An 18,560-nucleotide genomic window follows, 5' to 3' on the forward strand; every position below is an offset into this window, starting at 1 on the left:
TGTATAAAGTGCTAACGATGACATCAGACTGACCTGTGGTACTCAGGGCTGTTTTGTTTTGTTTTCTGTTAGGGAGACAAATTTTGTGCATGTTTCAGTGCAATCCACGTTCTCTTTAGCGTCCAACGTGACATTCTATGATGTTGTCAGCAGTGTGAAAAGCTACATTCGAGCTTGCAAATCCCCCACTGAAGCCTGCCAGTTCATCTCCAGCCTGAAACCACTCCACAGAGGTAAATAGTGTCTGGAGGGACTGGGCCGGGAGGGGAAAGGGATGTTTTATTTGGCTGCTTTTATAACAGGGAGAAAGATTTTGATGTTCGGAAAAACCCCTCTGAATCTTTTTTATCCTATTTAAATGGGATTCATCTTAGGAGCCTTGCAGTACAAAAGGGATGCAGACATTGAACCTTATCTTTTCCACATGTGTGAGAGATCTGCCTCTCTGAAAACATCACACAGCACAGGATTAGAGACATTGTAGGGCAGCCTTTCATCTCTGGGAAGCGACACCGGGCCCTGGCCAGATCAAAAAACCTTAAGTCTTAATTCTACACATGTGGCCGGGAGCCGGGGAATCGGCGTGAAAGCCAAGAGTCACCCCCCCCCGTACAGTTGATCAGAGCTACTGGAGGCTTCTGCGGGGAGCCCCGTGCTCCTGCCTGCCCAATTTCAGTGTTGCAGGGTGTAAAAACAGTTCACAATCGAGAGCTTTCGATTTCTGTACCCAGTCCTCTACCAGCCAAAGGGGAACATGGGTGCAGCGCAGAGACACTTGTGGAAACACGAGTGTTGTGCAGGACCTTCTCCAGGTGGACCCCATCGGTGGTGGTGGCCCTGTGCCCTGCACCTCCCAGTCCTTGTTTCCAAGGGAACAGTAGAGATTTAGCCATGAGAGGTACCAGCAGGATACTGGGAGTGAGCACCCCTGAAAGATGGGCTCCTGCAAGGAACCTTCTGCATGTGGAGCTCTGTGACTTTGGCATGTGAGGCTTCAAGGTTTGGCTTTGAGAATGAAGGGCAGCAGCGCTTAGCCTGAATGTAGTGGGAACCCCATTGGATCATTTTAGCAAAGTAAACATGAAGATGAGAATTTTATACGTGTTTTTATTTTAACATGCCGTATTTTAAAGCCACACTCCACCATGGATTGAATTTATCTGTTTTGGTAGACCAGCTTAGATTATATCTAGCTGTTACCTCTGACACGATGCTTCTGGTGACGTCTGCTTCTCACTTGCAATAAGCAGTATAAGAAACAAATTATGTTCTTGTGTAATTATGTAAAAGACGTCAGATAAAAAAAGAAAAAAAGATGAATCCAGCAGGGGGAGGTTTATAAAAGGTGAGTGCCAGATAAGTGACAGATTTTCCATAAAATCCTATTCCTCATAAATATTTTTTCATTTGTTCATTCCATTTAGTCTGACCTCCCAGTAAAAAATGTAAATTCAGTGACACAATTTCCATCATTTATCCACGGTTTTGCTGTATGCTCGTTGCACAAATCTCACTTTCTAAAATAAAACACTGCTTCGAAGTAAGGTAAATGAAAGGACAAATTATTTCTTTGAAAAATGAAAAAATCCAGTGCTTAATATTGAAATGGAAAATAAAATTGTTTTGGGCAGAGCAAAATATTTTGCTTGATATAAACTTAAAAATTGGTTTGTTGAACTGTCTTGGGGATGAATATTTTTCAGCTTGGCCAAACCAAATTTTTCTTTTTAATTTCCTGCCTCTGAGCTGAAACATTTATTTGCCCCCCTGTTTGCCTGTACAAATGGCAGTAGATAGGCAAGAAATGGTGACATAGTGTAACATTGACTGTCTCCTAATGGAAAAAATATTATTAAAAAAAAAGGGGGGGGGACTAAAGCAGCCCATGAGCTGAACGTGATGCCTGGGGAAAGCAAATGAGCATAAGGCTGGGTTCAGAGAGAATCACGCTGATGTTGGCCGCCTCTTCCCTACAGTTGGCAGCTTGTGCAAGCAGAAAGACCCTGAGTGCGACAAGGAAACTTCTGAATGCACCGACTTTGATGGAGTCGCACTCTGCCAGTGCAAAAGTGGGTACTTCAAATACAACAAGATGGACCACTCCTGCAGAGGTATTACTCTTTATGCAGGGTATTTTGCCTGAATTTTGCTTCAACTTTTTTTTTCCAGTGGAAATGAGTGTGTGTGTGTGCGCGCGTATCACTGTGCGTGCAAGAAGCACCATATTATGAATAAATATTAGCAGCTCAAGTTTCTTTTATTTAGTTAGGGGACTTTTCAGCAGACACTGAAGATACAGTCTCTCCCTAGGAAAAATATTATCTCTTTCTGGAGCACGCTGTGAGTCACAGTGATTGAGAAGAGGGAGAAAGGGGCCTGACAGCTTTGGGCTCCAGTTCAGTGGCACAGAGCAGAGATGACGTGTGTCTTTGCCTGTTTTGATTTTGTCTGAACTCTCAGCGAACTTAGGAGAAGTGCTTTAAACTCACAAGCTTATACTAATATATCATCAATATTTTAAAAATAAGTATCTGAAAATTATTATGAATTTATTCTTCTTCTGTGTTCCTAATAAATTTTAAGCTTAATGGTTATATTATTTTTTAGCTACTCCTCAGATCATGAAATCTGTTTTTACTGCATTTTAAACAAGGTCTTTGTCTGCTTGCCAGTGGTCAAAATGACTTCTGTAGGATCAGGGTGTCCATCCCCTAGTTCCAGCAGCTGTTGTAGGGCTTCCGAAGAAATGTGGTTTTCAGATGACATATCAATAAGAATTGCAGTAGTGGTTATATATTGCTTCTGGCAGTGTCTGCTGGGTTGCAGTTGAAATAGGAGGACATGCTTTCTTCATTCCAAATCTGATCAGAGAGTGAGAAAAATGTGCCTGGAAATAACTCATGTGCTGCAGGCTCTGGGATGGACATCTTAGAAATGGGCATCTCTAGGTTCCAGGTCATGGTCCTGCCTCTGGGATGGTCCTTCCTCTCCTCTGCTCTGTGGCTGCAGGCAAAACCTTTCTTCTCCTATGTGTTTTCCTTCCCTGCCCTCATCTTGTATGTTGGGACAAGGATTTCTGTTAGGAAATACTGACTATCCACACTGACCCTTGAGAGACAGAGAAGGGCTTATTGTAGAGAGTGGGGAGCTGAGCTGAAACCTGAGAGGCTTTTGCCCAGTTCTTGCTCCGTCATCAACTCTGGGGACCCAGCACAAGTTACTCTGTTTTTCTTGTTCATGTCTCTTGCCAAACAGTGTTGTGATGATAAATAGCTGAAAGGCTGTGGGGCGCTCAGATGTGATGGGTGCAGAGGGCTAAGAGATCTAACATCTTGTACATGTGGTTACTTGCTACTTACAGGTCTTGTTTGCTATGCAAAATATAAAAAACCCTATCTGCACAGGGTAAGGGCTCAGTTCCACCTTCAGCTTGCTGCTGCCAGTGGAAACATCTTACTGACCAGCCTCAGAGTGTCTGAGGGACACGTTTGATGCGGGATTTAGGCGGCAGTGCAGTGGCATGAGGGTAGCACCAACAGCATGGTGCCACGTACCATGGCAAGGTAACAGATTTTCAGCATCACTTTGTACCCATCTGGGTAAGCCAGGTGGTTGGGATTTTTAAAGGCTTTTTCAAAAGCCAGGCTATGGCCCTCATTTGATATTTAGGGCTATTTTCTGATAAATATAGCACACAATATGCCAGCCTCTTTGAAAATCTCTGCCCTCTTAGTGACTAAACAGGAATCAAGGTCTCCTGAGCATCCGACCCTCATTGTGGGTTGTGAAAATGTGGTGTGGTAACTCCAATTATAGTATTTGCAAAGAGGGAAATGGCTATTGTGCTGCCCTGTCCGGTCTACCCCGTGGGAAGGCGGGTGCGGCTGGGAGAGCGGCTGGGAGAGCCACTGGGGCACGAGGCATTGGCCACCCTGACCCCAGGGATTGTTCCGTCCTGCCTGGCAGTGTCTGTCCCCTGGAGCATGCTCAAAAAAGCATCCGCAGCACAAAGGGAGGTTGGGGTCTCTGAGCCACAGGAGTTTTGACATGTTCGCCACGGTACCTCTCAGTGTGCAGTTAGGTTGTCTCTGGGTCGTTGCTGGTTTTCAACCTTCCTGGTATCTTCAGGGAAACGGTGGCAAAGCCAATGTGCCAGCTTTTCAAGGGCATGCTATTTCTGGAGCAAAGCAAGGAGCAGCAAAGCAGGTTTCTAAAGAGACCCTTGAGTCTGTTTTGGAAAGGCAAAGAAATCCCAAGTAGAAAAGCACAACTTGATAGCTTTGCTTGGCCCCTGACACTTAAGCCTTTCCTCTGTTCCCTGCTCATGTTTGAAAGCTTGCTGAGTGAGTGTGACAGCACAAGCTCTCCTGGGAGCATGTTCAAAGGAGCAGGAAAGATGCCAGAGGAGAAAGCAAAGTGGCAGGAAAAGGCAGGGTGAGGAGAGGAAAAAAGATGAGCATTGCGTGTTTAAGACAGAGAGATGCATGTTCAGGATCTTGTTTTTCCTCTGTGTTGCCCCATAGCCTCCTGGCCCGAGAGCTTTGTGCCAGTGGGGTCCCAGGGCTGCCCCTGCCCCAGGCACGGCTCCACACAGGGTGTACGTGTCTACACACGTTACTGGGCTGGGGCTGAGGGGTGAGATTAGGCTGGGCTCCAGCATCTGCCTGCAGGCTCCCCCAGGCCTTCCCAACGTGCAGGCGGCAGGCTGGGGCTGGGGTACATGGGGCTGGGGTACATGGGGCTGCTGTGCTCAGCAGAGAAGGCATCTGCAGTGAGCTGTCAAGTTGATGCCTCCTCCCCTTCACTGCAGATTTTGTTATTGCTTCATCTTGTGGTTTGCTTTGGTAGAACATTTGTTCCATGTTTTCAGTTTGCGTTTGTTAGTGACTGACAGGAGCAACTCATCCAGCCTCATTTTGCTCATGCCTCAGCGTTATGAATGAGCCAGGCAAAGGTCCTTTGGGGTTTACTACCTTGCCCTGACTTGACTGAGGCTTTTAACTTTTGTTCAGCTTCCTCTGATCTCCTCCTTGACTTCAAAGAAACCATCTTAAAGAGAGAAAAATAAATCCAATGCAAAAAGCATCATGATGAGATGCAGCAGAGGGGGAGTTGTAAAGAGCCTGACCCTCCCCATCCCCAGCTCTGGGGGAATAAATAGAGTTAAAGAGGTAGTGGGGGAGTAGTGGGGCTCTATAGGGCAGAGGAAGTGGTGCAAGACCAGCTGTTGTGGACATCAGCTCCCACATCATCGTTGGTGCCCATTGCCATGGCCAGCCTGTGCCTAGAGCTGCAATATTCATGATGTGAGTGCAATCACTCCTCTGCATCCCCACACGCCGTGGGGAAAATGGCATGCTGAGCAACATGGGATGCTTAGTAAATGGTATATAGGAAAACAGTATTTCCATATGACCACATGCAAAGCGAGGCATCCAAGAGCAGAGTGCCAGGCACACTGTGGGTTGCATCTCCTGGAAAGCAGAGACTTGGACAGAGCTGTGAAGGGGGTCTGGCCAGTAAAAAGAGGTCCCCAGCTCTGGCTTGTAAGGCTAATACAGTTCCTGGGTGCATTTAGGGGTCACGGGCAGGCAGAAGAGGGAAAGTTTTGTTATCCCTGGCCTTGCAGCATCTATTTCTGGGAACCAGAAATCAAAAGGGTCAAAGAGAACCTGTGAGCGTTCAGAGAAAAGCTGCAATAACCAGGAAGACTCAAAGATCTCAGTGCACATTATTAAAGGCAAAGGAGTGATTTGGTGGTGAAAAGGAGAAATGTAATCATATAACCTTTTCCAATCTAGCAAGTAAACATCCAAAGGCTGGAATCTGACACTGGAATAATTCAGACCAGAAAGAAGGTGAATGTTTTTAATGGCTGGGGAAATTAACTTTATGAGCATCTGACCCAGGGTTGTGGTTGATTGTCCGTCACTGAAAATATTAAAATCAAACTTGGATGGTTCTCTAAAATGTAGCTCCAGTTCAATTATTTGATTTGAAACTGGAATTAAATTTAGGGAAGTTCTGTGACCTATATTATGAGGAGGAGGTCATACCACATTGCTCCCTGCTGGCATCAGTATCTCTTGTTATTGGTGCTGGAAGAGCCGCAAGATACTAGTGCTCTCTCTCGGTTTGCTGTGATATTGCCAGCCCACCCTAACAGACAACGTTACACGTTTGTCCTTTTCTTACTTTCTCCCCTCCTGTGCTGAGTGTTTCTGAAAATACAGTTACTGGCTGTGCCAGAGGGGAAGAGGCATCTGGTGTACTGGGAGCAGCGGAGGAGGAGGTGAGGGTTTTGCTCTGATTTAGCTGGGACCTCTGCTGAAACGCTCTTTTCTCCCTGCAGAACACCTTGTGCCTGCTGGGGTTAGAGAGCGCCCGAACTTTTGGCTGCAGGTTATCCCTACAGTTAGAGTGCAAGGCAGAGGGAAGAGGGCTTGAGAGCTGCTGCCACACCAGTTTTAAGCATATAGTGTTTAAGGGGAAAAAAGATCCATGAGCATTTTTGTTTCCACGTAACAGTCTGGTTTTATTCCCCGTGGAGTGTGCTGCAGGGGTTTCTCAGACTCCGGTGCAATGTCTTGCAGACCCCCAAGGGCTGCTGCACTGCTGCACGTGCTCGTCCTGGTTGTCCCCCTGCCCAAAGTGACTCCGTCTATGTCACTGCTGCTCCATTCTTTGAGCGACCACCTTCGCTGCCTCTGCAAAAGGCAGCAGATCTACCTGAGCTCTGGTGGGATTATTGCTGAGAAAAGCAGTGATCTCATCAGTAGTTTGAAGCTTATAATTTTATGTCCAATGTGTCATCACCTTTGCTGTTCATCAGAAGGGTATTGTAATATTCTCAGATAAATCAGGTGATGAGATAAGCACAGAAATTATTTTATTTTGAAGCAATGGTTTCAGTTTTTCACCAATATTTTGTACATAGCAGTTTTCTGGGTTTTTTAGACCAGTAAATTTAATTTCTATTCTGTAGTAAAATATATTTCAAAATTTGATTTGGCTCTGAATTTGAAAGACAAGAAAAAAGGATGACACGAGACAAAACATAATATAGCACTTTGGGTTACCCCAACTGTGTTTGCATAATACTTTGTTGCAATACTTACATTTAACAGTAATTAATAATGTGCATCAATGATAAAGTAGCACTGTTCAAATGAGATTTCAAACCAAAAACTGGAGGCACTTGCAGTTCTTTTTACACTGCTGCTTTGTGGGAAGCGGTACAAGTGTGCAGCGGGTTTCCATTTGGACAAGAAGAGGTTCTACTGGGAATTACTTGACCAGCTGCCCACCCTGTGCTAGGCTGCAGGCTGGCTTTGCTGGGAAGTCCTGAAATGGTCCCATCAAAGCCAGCGGGAGGTGAATTTCAGTGCACGGTGTTTCACTTAAACCGGAGGAGATATTGCATCACACTAAAATGCACCGTGTTCCTGCTGTGCCAGCAGTGAAGACCAGCTTGTTGGTCCCCAAGTTTGTTTGGGGTGAGGCTGTGGTGGGAAGCGGTGATGGGAAATGCTGCTGCCCCTGCGCCACTATGCGGTGCTCATGGCCCTTCTCTCCTCTGTTTTCAGCCTGTGAAGACGGATATAAACTGGAAAATGAGACCTGTGTGAGGTATGGTGACTGTTCTGCCCTCCTCCTACCCCACCATTCTTCTTATTGTTGCTTTGGTGTCCTGTTGGCACAACTAAGCCGCTGAAACTCCCTGTTGTTTTCTGTTACCAGCTGCCCATTTGGCTTAGGTGGATTCAACTGTGGAAACCGTAAGTACTGAATTTTGGTTTTTTTTTTAATTTCCACAGTGTCAGAAATGAGAGATTTGAAACAAGTAATTGCAAATGACTAAGTCTAAAATGCAGTAGGTACATGCTACTCTTGTCAGTGTTTTTTGTTTCTTCATTTTCTGTTGAAAATTATTTTGTTGAACTTCTTTGACAAAGTTGACTTAATGTTATTTCCTAAGGAAAGGAGATCTCCTTTCTCTGGATGCCCTGTCATGATAGCACATATAGTGGGAATTCTTGAAGCAAGATACTCAGAGGTGAATCCATGTAATACCATTTGAATTATTCTGGTCTATCAGTGAAGTGAATCTGTCTCCTGGGGGAACAATAGCTTGTTCTTCCTTCAGCAAGAGATCCCCAACTCATCCATTTCACTCGAAAATTTAAGGCAAATTGCTTACAGAGGGAGGGAAGATGGGAAATAAGCAGTTGATCCCTTTGCATGAGGACTGTGGAGGTGTTTACATTAGTATTTACAACTACATTGCTGTTTCTAAGTGAGTCTGTCTTTCCCATCTGTAGCATATCAGCTCATCACTGTGGTGATCGCGGCTGCAGGAGGGGGACTTCTGCTCATCATGGGCATAGCACTGATCGTCACCTGCTGCCGGTAGGTACCACCGCCAGCCCTGGCTTATCAGTGGCATCCTCTCAGCAGGTTACACCACACTTAGTGCTCCACACGTGAACCCTGAAGGACCAAAACATAGGTGAAAACATAGGATCGCTAAGCAAATGGATTAATCAGAGATACTGAAGTGTTAGATTGTGCTTTCATTTGGGGTATTCCCCGCCCCCCCCGCCCCCCCCCCCCCCCCCCCCGTAACCAGGCTAAAAAATCAAACTGGGCATCTTTAAAGATGTGCCTGGCAATCATGTCCTCTAAGGATGGAGAGTCAAAGGAGTCCTTCCCACTTAGAGCTGTAAAGCAGCCAGGGAACAGTCTCCAAAAATGCAAGCTAAGTAGAAAGGAGAAGCTTAGGCAACAGGAGGGGTTACTGGCCATTGCTCCAGTGGGGTTTGAGTGTATTTAAGGCTATTTTTATTTCCTTTTACTGACAAGTCCTGCATGTGCTCTCATTTTGTGTCTCTCCCTCTCAGATGCACACATGCATGTACACACATAGTTCCTGTACCAGCCGGTAGCTTCAGACTAGAGGCAAGATTTTCTTGCTGAGGAAGATCTGCTTCGTGATTCATATATCATGAAAAGGGTTGCCTTGCAGTAACACTCTCTCCCCCCATTCCAGCCGCCAGATCTAGGATTTCAAAGCTCTCTGATTAAAGTCAGCAGCTGGATTTATCAGTGACATAGACGTGGTGGTGGTTTGGTTGGCACAGTGGTGTGCGCTTATTCCCTTGTGTTTTGAGCCAGGGAAGCCCCAGCAAGCCCCAGCCAGGAGGTGTGATGGCCAGGTCACCCCCGGGCCCCAGGATGCCGGTTGTGTGACTTCCTGGAGGGTACTCAGCTTTGAACTGGAAGTGTCGCCAAAGCCCACTCATACAACATTGTAGTCATGTAGGGCATTTGGTGCCATTCAGACTGGCCTCTTGCAGGTCTTCCTTCTTAGGAATTCACATACTGCCTGGAAGTGCTATAGTTAAGCACTTGGAGACTTGAATAGCATGGGGGCTCCCATACAGGGTTTTTTCTTCCTAAATTTCCATGACTTTTGCATTGACTTAGGTGAACACACACAGTTTTGAGACAACAGGCATATATTGGAACAGGAGAGGTTCAAACTGAATGTAGGGAAAAACTCACCAAGAAGATAGTAAGGCAGTGGAACAGGTTGCTTAGAGATGTTATGCCATCTCCATCCTAAATCCCACCAGATAATGCCCTGGCTAGTGTGATCTGACCTCATACCTGATTTTGACTCCGAGCAAAAGATCGGACTGTAGCCCCTCTGCGGTGATCTTTGTTCCCAGTCAAGGTTCAAAACATGAAGTAAATCTCTTGAGATCGTGACAGAAGTGAATACAAGATAACAGGGTCAGTTGCCTGTTTTCACTCTCCTTCATTTTTTTTATAAACAGGAAGAATAAAAATGACATAAGTAAACTCATTTTCAAGAGTGGGGATTTCCAGATGTCACCATATGCTGAATATCCAAAGAACCCCCGCACACAGGAGTGGGGCAGAGAGACCATAGAGATGCAGGAGAATGGAAGCACCAAGAACCTGTTGCAGATGACGGATGTGTATTATTCGGTATTTATCTATAGTTTAACTATTAACTCTTCGTGCCTGATACAGGAAAGACATATTCCTTTAGTTTTGGAAGTACAGATCCCTTTCTTGCAAAATAAAAGAGCAAAGCTAATGACTTCTATAGACAGCAAAGCACTGGGAATCCTATGGACTCTAGCTATTACACATGGTGAATACCACAAAGAGATGTCATTAGGAAGATTGCTAGGGAAATATCTAGAAATGTTTTGGTATACGCCCGAAAATACCATTCCTAGAGTAGAGAAGAACAGTTAAAGGTTTTGGACAAACTGCTAGGGATCCCTGTGGGTAGTTTTCTCTTGTCACCCTCACTGATGATGTTGGGAGTTTGAGACCTCTGCATAGGGGACTTCACCCCAAGATGGGAAAATGCTGCTCACTGAGGTGAGGTCACTGAGGTGAGGTAGAAAAGAGGTCATTCTTTTCTTAAAGAGGTCACTCTTTTCTTCCATTCCTCCCCTCTGCAGGGTGCAGGTCCCTTCTTGCAGCAAGAAGGGTGCATAAGGAGCATTCTTTCAGCTCTGAGGGAACAAGTGACAGGGAAGAAGTGGTGGAGGAGTAATAGGTTGTGCAGAGTACAGAAAGACACAAGCAGAAGACCTGCTATCATGGTTGGTACCATGTGCTAATGTCTGTATCCAGAGCTGTGATGCTGGTGCATCACCTGTCACTAATCTACAGCAGCATACTGGAAGTCCTTGAGATGTTAGGGGGTTACTCATGGAAGTGAAGGTTGCAGGATTTCACCCAAACCACACACCTTCTGGGCTCATGCTTTCCAGAGTAAAGAACAGTGAGCAATGTTTTTTTTTTTCTGGCTTGTATTTTAAGTTTTTCAGTAAGAAAGTTTACTGCATTGCACAGCATGAAGGGAAATAATCCTCCTTCCTGATAATAATCAATCCCCCAGTATGAATGAGAGATTTGGAAATGTAAATGCATTTCCTAAACATTTTTTAAGACTTTTATTATGCTGGCAACTAGAAAGGGGAGCTTTTTAGTGAGCAGTGGGTAATAAGGGCTTTGCATGGATCTGTTCTGTAACAGATCAAAGCAGGTGGCTTGGTGTTATTTACTGGGTGAAAGGACTGTACAGTCTTGGTCTTAGACACCAAAGTTCCTCAACCAAGTGTCCCCAGGAGTTTTACTTAAGTAAGAAAAGGGAAGAGAAAGGAAGGTTGGATCACTTTGTATTTGACATATAATTCAAGTGTCTGTGTTGGCAGGGCAGGTACCTGTGGTTAATGGGGAGAGAGGTGCTCCCAGGTAATACTCAAAGCAGGAGACTAACTTTAATTTTCTAGAAACATTTTCTTTAAGGATGGCTCTGGGAAAATATCCTTTTCATGAGAGTTGTTTCAATACCTGAATTTATCAGCACAATTCTCTTGGATTAAAAATTAACTGTGCACTTAGACTGCACTTGATGAAGCTAGGTAAACTTTAAGTCTGCTAATTGGCAAGATGTCGAAACTAGATTGCATCAGAATAATCCCTTCATGCAATGCATAACTCCCACGGTAAAAATCGTTCTAGGTTATAGAAATCATTAGTGATCACATAGTTCCTTCTAGCTACTGAAATAACTGCTGGGAAAGGTGGTAAGGCGGTGCCTGAAGGAGGATATGACTGTGAGAATAAGACCCTTTTTATTTACTTTTTTGCTAATACAGCCAACTGGACTGAGAAATCCTGAACTGGAAAGAAATGGACTTTATCCTCCCTACACTGGTTTGCCTGGATCTCGACATTCATGCATCTACCCTGGACAATACAATCCATCCTTCATTAGTGACGAAACCAGAAGAAGAGACTATTTCTAGCAGTGAGGACAGGGAGTGGAAGATTGACACAGCTTTATGGCCCTTGATCCCCAGGTACAATCTGTCTCCTGGGCAGTTCAGCCTACATCAATCTTACTCTTCCCGTTCAACAGGAAGGACTTTGAACTTCATGTTGAGCATTGCTGCCCTGACGGATGGCTATACTTGCTGAGCAGCAGAGAGAAGGAAGAGGAGGAGGGAGAGGCTCAAGGTGCACATCACTAAAAGACCCAGATGGAAGTTAACACATGTACTCCAGTTTTGTTCTGTGCTGCTTCTTCACTCTTTACGCTACATGGCAAGCATGGATCAGTACAGGCAGACGAACTGTGCCCAGCACTCTGCATTGAATACCACTAGGGAGTGTTTTGTTTACAGATCTTCTTCACTGTAGACCGTGCTTGTCTTTTTAGCCAACCTTCATGCAAAGATTTGCTGTGCAACTGCTTCTGGTAGGACAAGTTTGTGCACTCCCTTCTATATTGCTGCATTGCTTTCCATTTTATACATGACAGAAAAGCTGGCTTATCCTCTGGCCCTTACCTTCTTACTGGTCGAGGTTCTCCAGATGACTGGATCCTTGCTGAAGCCTGGTGCCTGGCCATGTTGGCTGAATTCATGGGTTGATCATCTCCAAAAAGTTAGTCATACCACTGCAATTTTACCTGAAAGAAAACTCAATTGATCCTGTGTGCCGCTTTGGAAACTTCCTATATGTAGGGAAGAGTCCAAGTATGTTGTTTTGTCAACCAGCGTTGTCCAGAAGTGATGTTACTACGCATCATCATAGTGCTTCCATATAGGATCTTATGGGGCTCTGTTTCCCTGCAGGGATTTAAGTGTAGAAACAGCAATATAATGCTAAATAATTGCTCACAGGGAAGAAAAAGATGAGCTGGGAATTCAGCATGCTCCTTATGAGGAATTTGGGAAGGAGCAATAATTCTATAGCCCTGGCTGGGAAGTGGAATCTGAATTCTGGGCATTGCAGGTGGGACATAGTTTTCAAGCCTCCACAGCCCACCTTGACTTCTGTAGGAGCTGTAGAGGCTTTCAGTACATTGGAAAATAAGGCTCGCTGCAGTCAATTGCATGTAAAGGAGAGAAAACCATGATGCTTTCAGTCCTAGTGGAGCAAAGATCACTTATGTCGGAGTGTTTTGCTTTCTCCCATCCAAGTTTTGAGTGGTTCAGACCAGACAGGCTTCCACGTACTAATCATCTTGGCAAAAGCTGAAAAACATAAGTTATTACATTTCTTACCAAAGATCAGATTGAAAGCTCATGGACTGTATTCTGAGCTGGGTGTTGCAAGAGATCTTATTATTGAAGTATATTTACTGCTTATCTTTTCTGGGTATTACCCTGAGGCATCCAAACCCTGTCCAAATACAGATCCTTCCCCTGAATGTGACTGTGCTTTTAATTCAAGGTGGCTGCTTGTACGAGGGTAACAAATAGCACAATTCCTTAGCCATTAACCCACCATCTCTGTAGTGCGTACATAAGCTAGTTTCTCTGAAGGGCACATACCCTCTGATATTCCCTTCTCCTGGCCATGCTTGAAAAGACACAGTGCCTACAACTAAGTTCATAAGGTAGCTCATCCCACTGAAGCACTAAGGGCCACAGGATGCATCTCCCGAAGTGCCTAACCCCAAGTAAGAGCAGCAGTTCAGATGTGATATGTTGTGTGGTTGCTCACGGGAGGCAACCCTGGGGTTGACGAGGAGCCCTCCATCAGTGAGCAGGTACTTGTGTCCTACAGATGATGTGAGTTCCCAGATCCTTTCCCAGCACTTTGAAGGCTGTTGTGTTCCCTGTCAAAAGTGTGCAACAGCTACCCAGAGGAAGGGGAGCTAGCAGCAGGCAGTCTTTAGCTATGTGGGATAAGAGGTTTCTGGTCCCTGCTCACATTCACGTCTATTTTCTCAAAACTGCAAGGCAGGAAAGGCACCACAAATGTGCTTGAGAAGATATAGTTTGATGCAGCAGCCATAGCACAAAAACACAGTGTCTTTTTATGCCTCACCCCTTATCTACTATGTAGAAGCAGCAGTGTAGGCTTGCAAAAACCCAGATCTTTATGGATCCCTGGGGCAGTATCCCTTGCTCTTATGTTGCCTTATGGTGATGTTGCATGCAGCTTCATGCTGTCTGATCCATAATCAACCTCGCAGGTGGTAGTATGTGGCTTGTCTCAGCTGTAGGGAGGAAATGACTGGATGCTCATGGGAAGTACAGCTGCCTAAAGGAGTTATATTTAAGGAAAACTGTAGCTACAGTATCCAAAATAGTGTAACAGGTAAAGCACAAGAATTAGGATTCCTGCCACATGGATCGGTGTTTCCAGTCCATGAACGATATTCTTCTCCCTTTCATTAGCACCTGGTATCTTAATTGCACAAGATTTGTTGGATTATGGTTACTAAGGGCTTGACTCTGTTATGCGGTGGGATCCATCAAAGAGGACATTGGCAGGTTGTTTCTGTGTGGGTGAGTTGCCTCTGATTTTGAGAGTGCCCAGGACAGAAAGGACTGCCTTTTTCCCATGGTATGGAGGAGGGTTTTGTCTGTGTTAGAAAAGAAATGGAGAAGATGCGAATGATGCTGAATCTAAATCCAAAGTATGTAGATGAGCACTGGGCTCTGTCCCTTTTTACTAAAGTGGCTTAGCAAGAAGGAGGAGAGTCCCAGCAATGATGGTAGGATTTAACCACATGGCAGCATTTTGTCAGGTAAGGAAGACTTCAGGCACATGCTTACAGGCAAATATGTTTAATTGCTTGGTTAGTTGAAAGACTGGGCAATTTACCTGTGTGTGCCAAGTACAAAGGACAAAGTAGGAAATATCAGCTCACAATTGCAGATCAATCCTTCTATATAAAGAATAACATGGACTATATGAACAAAACTCCTGGTCTGTATCTCACAGCAAATAGCAAATTGCAAGTGATTTGAGTGGAAATGAGATAGGACTATTCCTAACTGAGATCACACAAAAGTTTGCAAGTAATTAATTTTCATGTCTTAATGATTTTCAGCTGCTTCTTAATGTTGTATCTGAAGTGAAAGGGTCTCAGTAAACCCAGCAGGATTTTCTGAGTGAGGACTGCAAAACTTGGCCTTTCCCAAAAGAGAGCACTTTAATGCACAGAAATTTTCTCTCTGCCAAAAAAGGTAAACATTTGGAAATTTCTTATGAGAATTCATTCATTGCAGCCTGATCTTCTTGTTAGCCTTGGCAGGAAGGGAGTCGCAGAGCCAATGCATAGTCCACAGAGGGAGGAAAGGGGTCTCTCCCGACCAGCAGCACCTTCTCTGGGTGTCCTAGGAGGCCCTGCCCAGCCGGCAGGAGAGGATTCAGGCAGGAGTTGGCACCGGGGTGAGTGCAGGTACTTTGCCACACAGTGATACCAGGAAATCTTTGCGGAACCAGCAGATGCTGCCTGGGGTGATTCAGCACCCAGTTCTCCCCCAGCACAGCCGCTCCCCATGCTGCGTTGCTTCCGCCTTCACCCAAGCCCCACTGTCTCCCAGCTCCACTACGGCAAAAGAGGTGGGTGCAGTGCAGTGTGTCTTGCCAGAACTTACGATACTTACATTAATGCTTATGTCCCAGCAGCAGTGGGCTTGCCCAGCCACAGCAGGGATGTGACCTGTTTCTGTGCAACTTGCCTGTTAAAGCTGCTACCAGGATCCTCTGTCTGCCAAAAATGAAGCACCTTCTGGCAGTGGAGTGGAGCTTGTTCCTCCTGACTGATGTGAGAAGTCTCCACGTGCCCTCAAGCCCACTTTCAAATGCGGATGCCTCTTATTTCTTAGACTATTTAGATTACTTTTAGCTCCCCCAAATTGCAGATTTTGAGCACACTGGATGTTTTTGCCAAGGGGAATTGCTGTCCCCTGTCCAAGGGGTTAAGATAGAAGTGGCATGTTTCTTGTAAGGAGGATGCAAGTGGTTCAGCCAGGTGTGGGGAAAGGAAGAAAAACTGTATCAACACTGCACAGAAATCTGCTGTGGCTGTGGTGGAAAGCTAGAGGAGCAGTCAGCAAGGACCTATGGGCAGTGATGTGGGGTATTTCTGATTAACTTTGGAAAAAATGCTAATTCTGTTGCTTGATAGTAAAAGATGTAGGAGGTGTGCGTTTGCTGCTATGATGCTCTGCTAGTTGTCCTGACAGAAGCCACTCACCCGCAGAAGTACCTCTGGCAGTCAGCCTAGGAGAGGCAATCCCAGTGAACAGAGCAGCAAAATGCAGATTCGAGGGATTATTCAAACTCGTGCGCACAGCCTTCCTGTGTCCCTGCCACGCACCGCTGCTCTCCATGGCCAGCCCTCCCAGCTGCGCTGGAAAAATAAGAGGCCTTTTGCATAATGTTGAAACCTCACAGCACTGAATTGGGCTATATGGGGGAAAAACAGGACAGGGGCATTTCAATGCCCTTTGCCCTCCATATTTAAAGCATTCGGTAACGTGGCAGCAGTGAATCTCATTGCTGTTGTGGCATTTCCCCTATGTCCCGCTATCAGTCACTGAGTCACCTGCTGTGGCCAGCCTTCTAAAAGCTATTTGCCTCCACACTGAGCGGTAGTAAAAGGCTTTGAAAAATAGCAATAAATTGCAGTTAGAGAGAGGTGTTTGTCATTGTGGAATTGCTTGTGCCAATACTTATTGTTGTTGCCAGGACCTGAGTGAGCAGCAGAGTGGGCTTGGGAATTGCTGCAGACACCAAGTGCTTCCCCAGGACTTGTCTCTAATGCTGGTCAATGGCCATACCCATTCCAAATCCAGCTGGACTTCTCGTTCCCTCATAGTGATGTTTAAACCTTAGTTTTCTTCCTTAAATTAACAAGAACAGATGCATTTTACTTAAATGCTCTTCCTATGCTGACTAATGTTTTTTCCTCTTCACACACAAAGGACCTAATCCAGCATCAACTATAGTAACTCTCCTATGGACTTTAATCAAGTGGGGTTTTTAGGCCTGAATAATTCCACCACCAGGGTCACCTGTGTGTCATATGTACATTCCCGTGGCTCTGTGTTCTGCCTATTTCTGTGATACTGTTGCTGCCTTTCCATGTTGTATTTATTTTTTTAAAGTATGCTTATTCTGTAGCGGGACCTGTATTATGTGAGGTTGAACAAAACAGGTTCAAGATCTGAAACACCTTCCCGAGAAGAAAATAAATGTGAATTTTGTGGTGGTGTTTTACTGATCAGCCAACCTGTTTCCTATCATGTCAGATCTTTTAGGGGCTTAGAGGTGCTTGCTGCAGTCACAGATAAGAACTACTCTGCTGTTCACTCTTACTTGTCCCTTCAGAAACGAGGCGAGATCTCCCAGTTTCAAAAGGGGTATGCACTGTGTAAGATTCCAGGAGCTTTACAATGTGTACTTAACTCTTTGTTCCCTTGAACTGCTGAAATTGAAAAGCAGGACAGAAATCCATTAGGGGTAAGAAATAATAATAAAAAAAAAAAAAAAGAAAAAAAAAGAAAGGAATATACTTGCTTGTTTTGCAGAAGTAAATGTCTAAGGTGAGTATGGCTTCTATACTGTAAGGGCATATGTGGGATGGCACCTATTCTGTGTCTGGTTTGTGTTGCATGTGCATAATATCCTCGTTGAGGGAAAACCTAGAGAGGGTGCCTGATGTTCCTCAAAAGTAGGATGTAAATGCTAAGTCTCCTGGCCTTTATTCTGGTAAAATGCTAGAAGAGTTGGGAGTCTTGCTTGGGTTAATGACTGCAGCAGGTAGCCCCCAGATCTGCAAAATCCTATATGGAAAAGTCCTGTGGAATACAGTAAAAACTGATCACTTCTTTTGAACATAAATTTTACCTGACATAAAAGGTCTCCAATAAAATCTGCTAGGATGGATTTACTTAAACAAACAAACAACATAAAAACCACCCCAACAGAATAAATACCTAAAAGTTTCCTTTTTTAAAGGAAATTCTGTTAAACTCGGTCATTTGTTTTAAGCCCTGTTAAATTCTACAGGAGTTTCTCCTAACAGAAGGTCAAATTGGGTGTGTAGAATCATAATGGTTTATTTGAGCAGCTTTCAGAATTGCGGTAGTAAAGCTTACCTTTTGTGAGCTCTGTTTCAAAAGGTAAATTTTCAGCATTTGTTTGTGCTTCTTTTATAAACCTGAATGTAAACCTCCTTTATGTCCTTGACATTGCCCTGTTTCCTTCCCTGTATCTGTGAATGTTTGCTTCCATGTTGCTGGGTTTCTAAGGACATTTTCCAAACCAGTATTATTTAAAGTTGTATCATATTTTCAGCCTCCACTAATTATACAGTACTGTAGTAGCAAAATGTAATTTTAAAGGGTTGGATTATTTTTATACCTGCATCCAATATTATTAAATCTGGCGTTCTAGTCAGTATTATAAAAGGATACAATAAAACTAAATATCGTGATGTCTCAGCTTTTTTATTGTCTTAGCTTTCCCTGTAAAGAGATACATACACAACTTTTAGAAGGTTTTTACTATAATTAGAAATCTAATCTAGGAAATAAGAAATTGAATATTTTGTTCTTCTGGTTGTGCTTATTGATTGAATAACTAAAATGAAAATCACAGTGGAAATGGGTAAGTTCTGTTGTGCTAAATGAAGCTCTGCTCAGCTGAAATACAAGTTGTGTTCTGATATGTTTATTTCAGTAGCGTTACGCAACTCA

The 18,560-nt window shown here is 44.4% G+C and overlaps 1 protein-coding gene across 3 annotated transcripts in view; it reads left to right on the forward strand.

The window, feature by feature from the left end:
• Nucleotides 1–18,305, forward strand: part of HEG1 (heart development protein with EGF like domains 1) — a 56,138-nt gene extending 37,833 nt beyond the window's left edge. For all 3 annotated transcript variants that reach the window (XM_037397552.1, XM_037397553.1, XM_037397554.1), the window contains 7 exons: nucleotides 73–233; nucleotides 1,977–2,111; nucleotides 7,587–7,629; nucleotides 7,741–7,778; nucleotides 8,322–8,409; nucleotides 9,840–10,014; nucleotides 11,709–18,305. In XM_037397552.1, the coding sequence (XP_037253449.1) occupies nucleotides 73–233; nucleotides 1,977–2,111; nucleotides 7,587–7,629; nucleotides 7,741–7,778; nucleotides 8,322–8,409; nucleotides 9,840–10,014; nucleotides 11,709–11,858 (790 nt within the window). In that variant the 3' untranslated portion in view covers nucleotides 11,859–18,305. The remainder of the gene's footprint in view (nucleotides 1–72; nucleotides 234–1,976; nucleotides 2,112–7,586; nucleotides 7,630–7,740; nucleotides 7,779–8,321; nucleotides 8,410–9,839; nucleotides 10,015–11,708) is intronic.
• Nucleotides 18,306–18,560: the final 255 nt, after the last annotated feature.

Source organism: Falco rusticolus, chromosome 8 (assembly GCF_015220075.1).
Source record: "Falco rusticolus isolate bFalRus1 chromosome 8, bFalRus1.pri, whole genome shotgun sequence".
NCBI classification, from domain to species: Eukaryota; Metazoa; Chordata; class Aves; order Falconiformes; family Falconidae; genus Falco; species Falco rusticolus.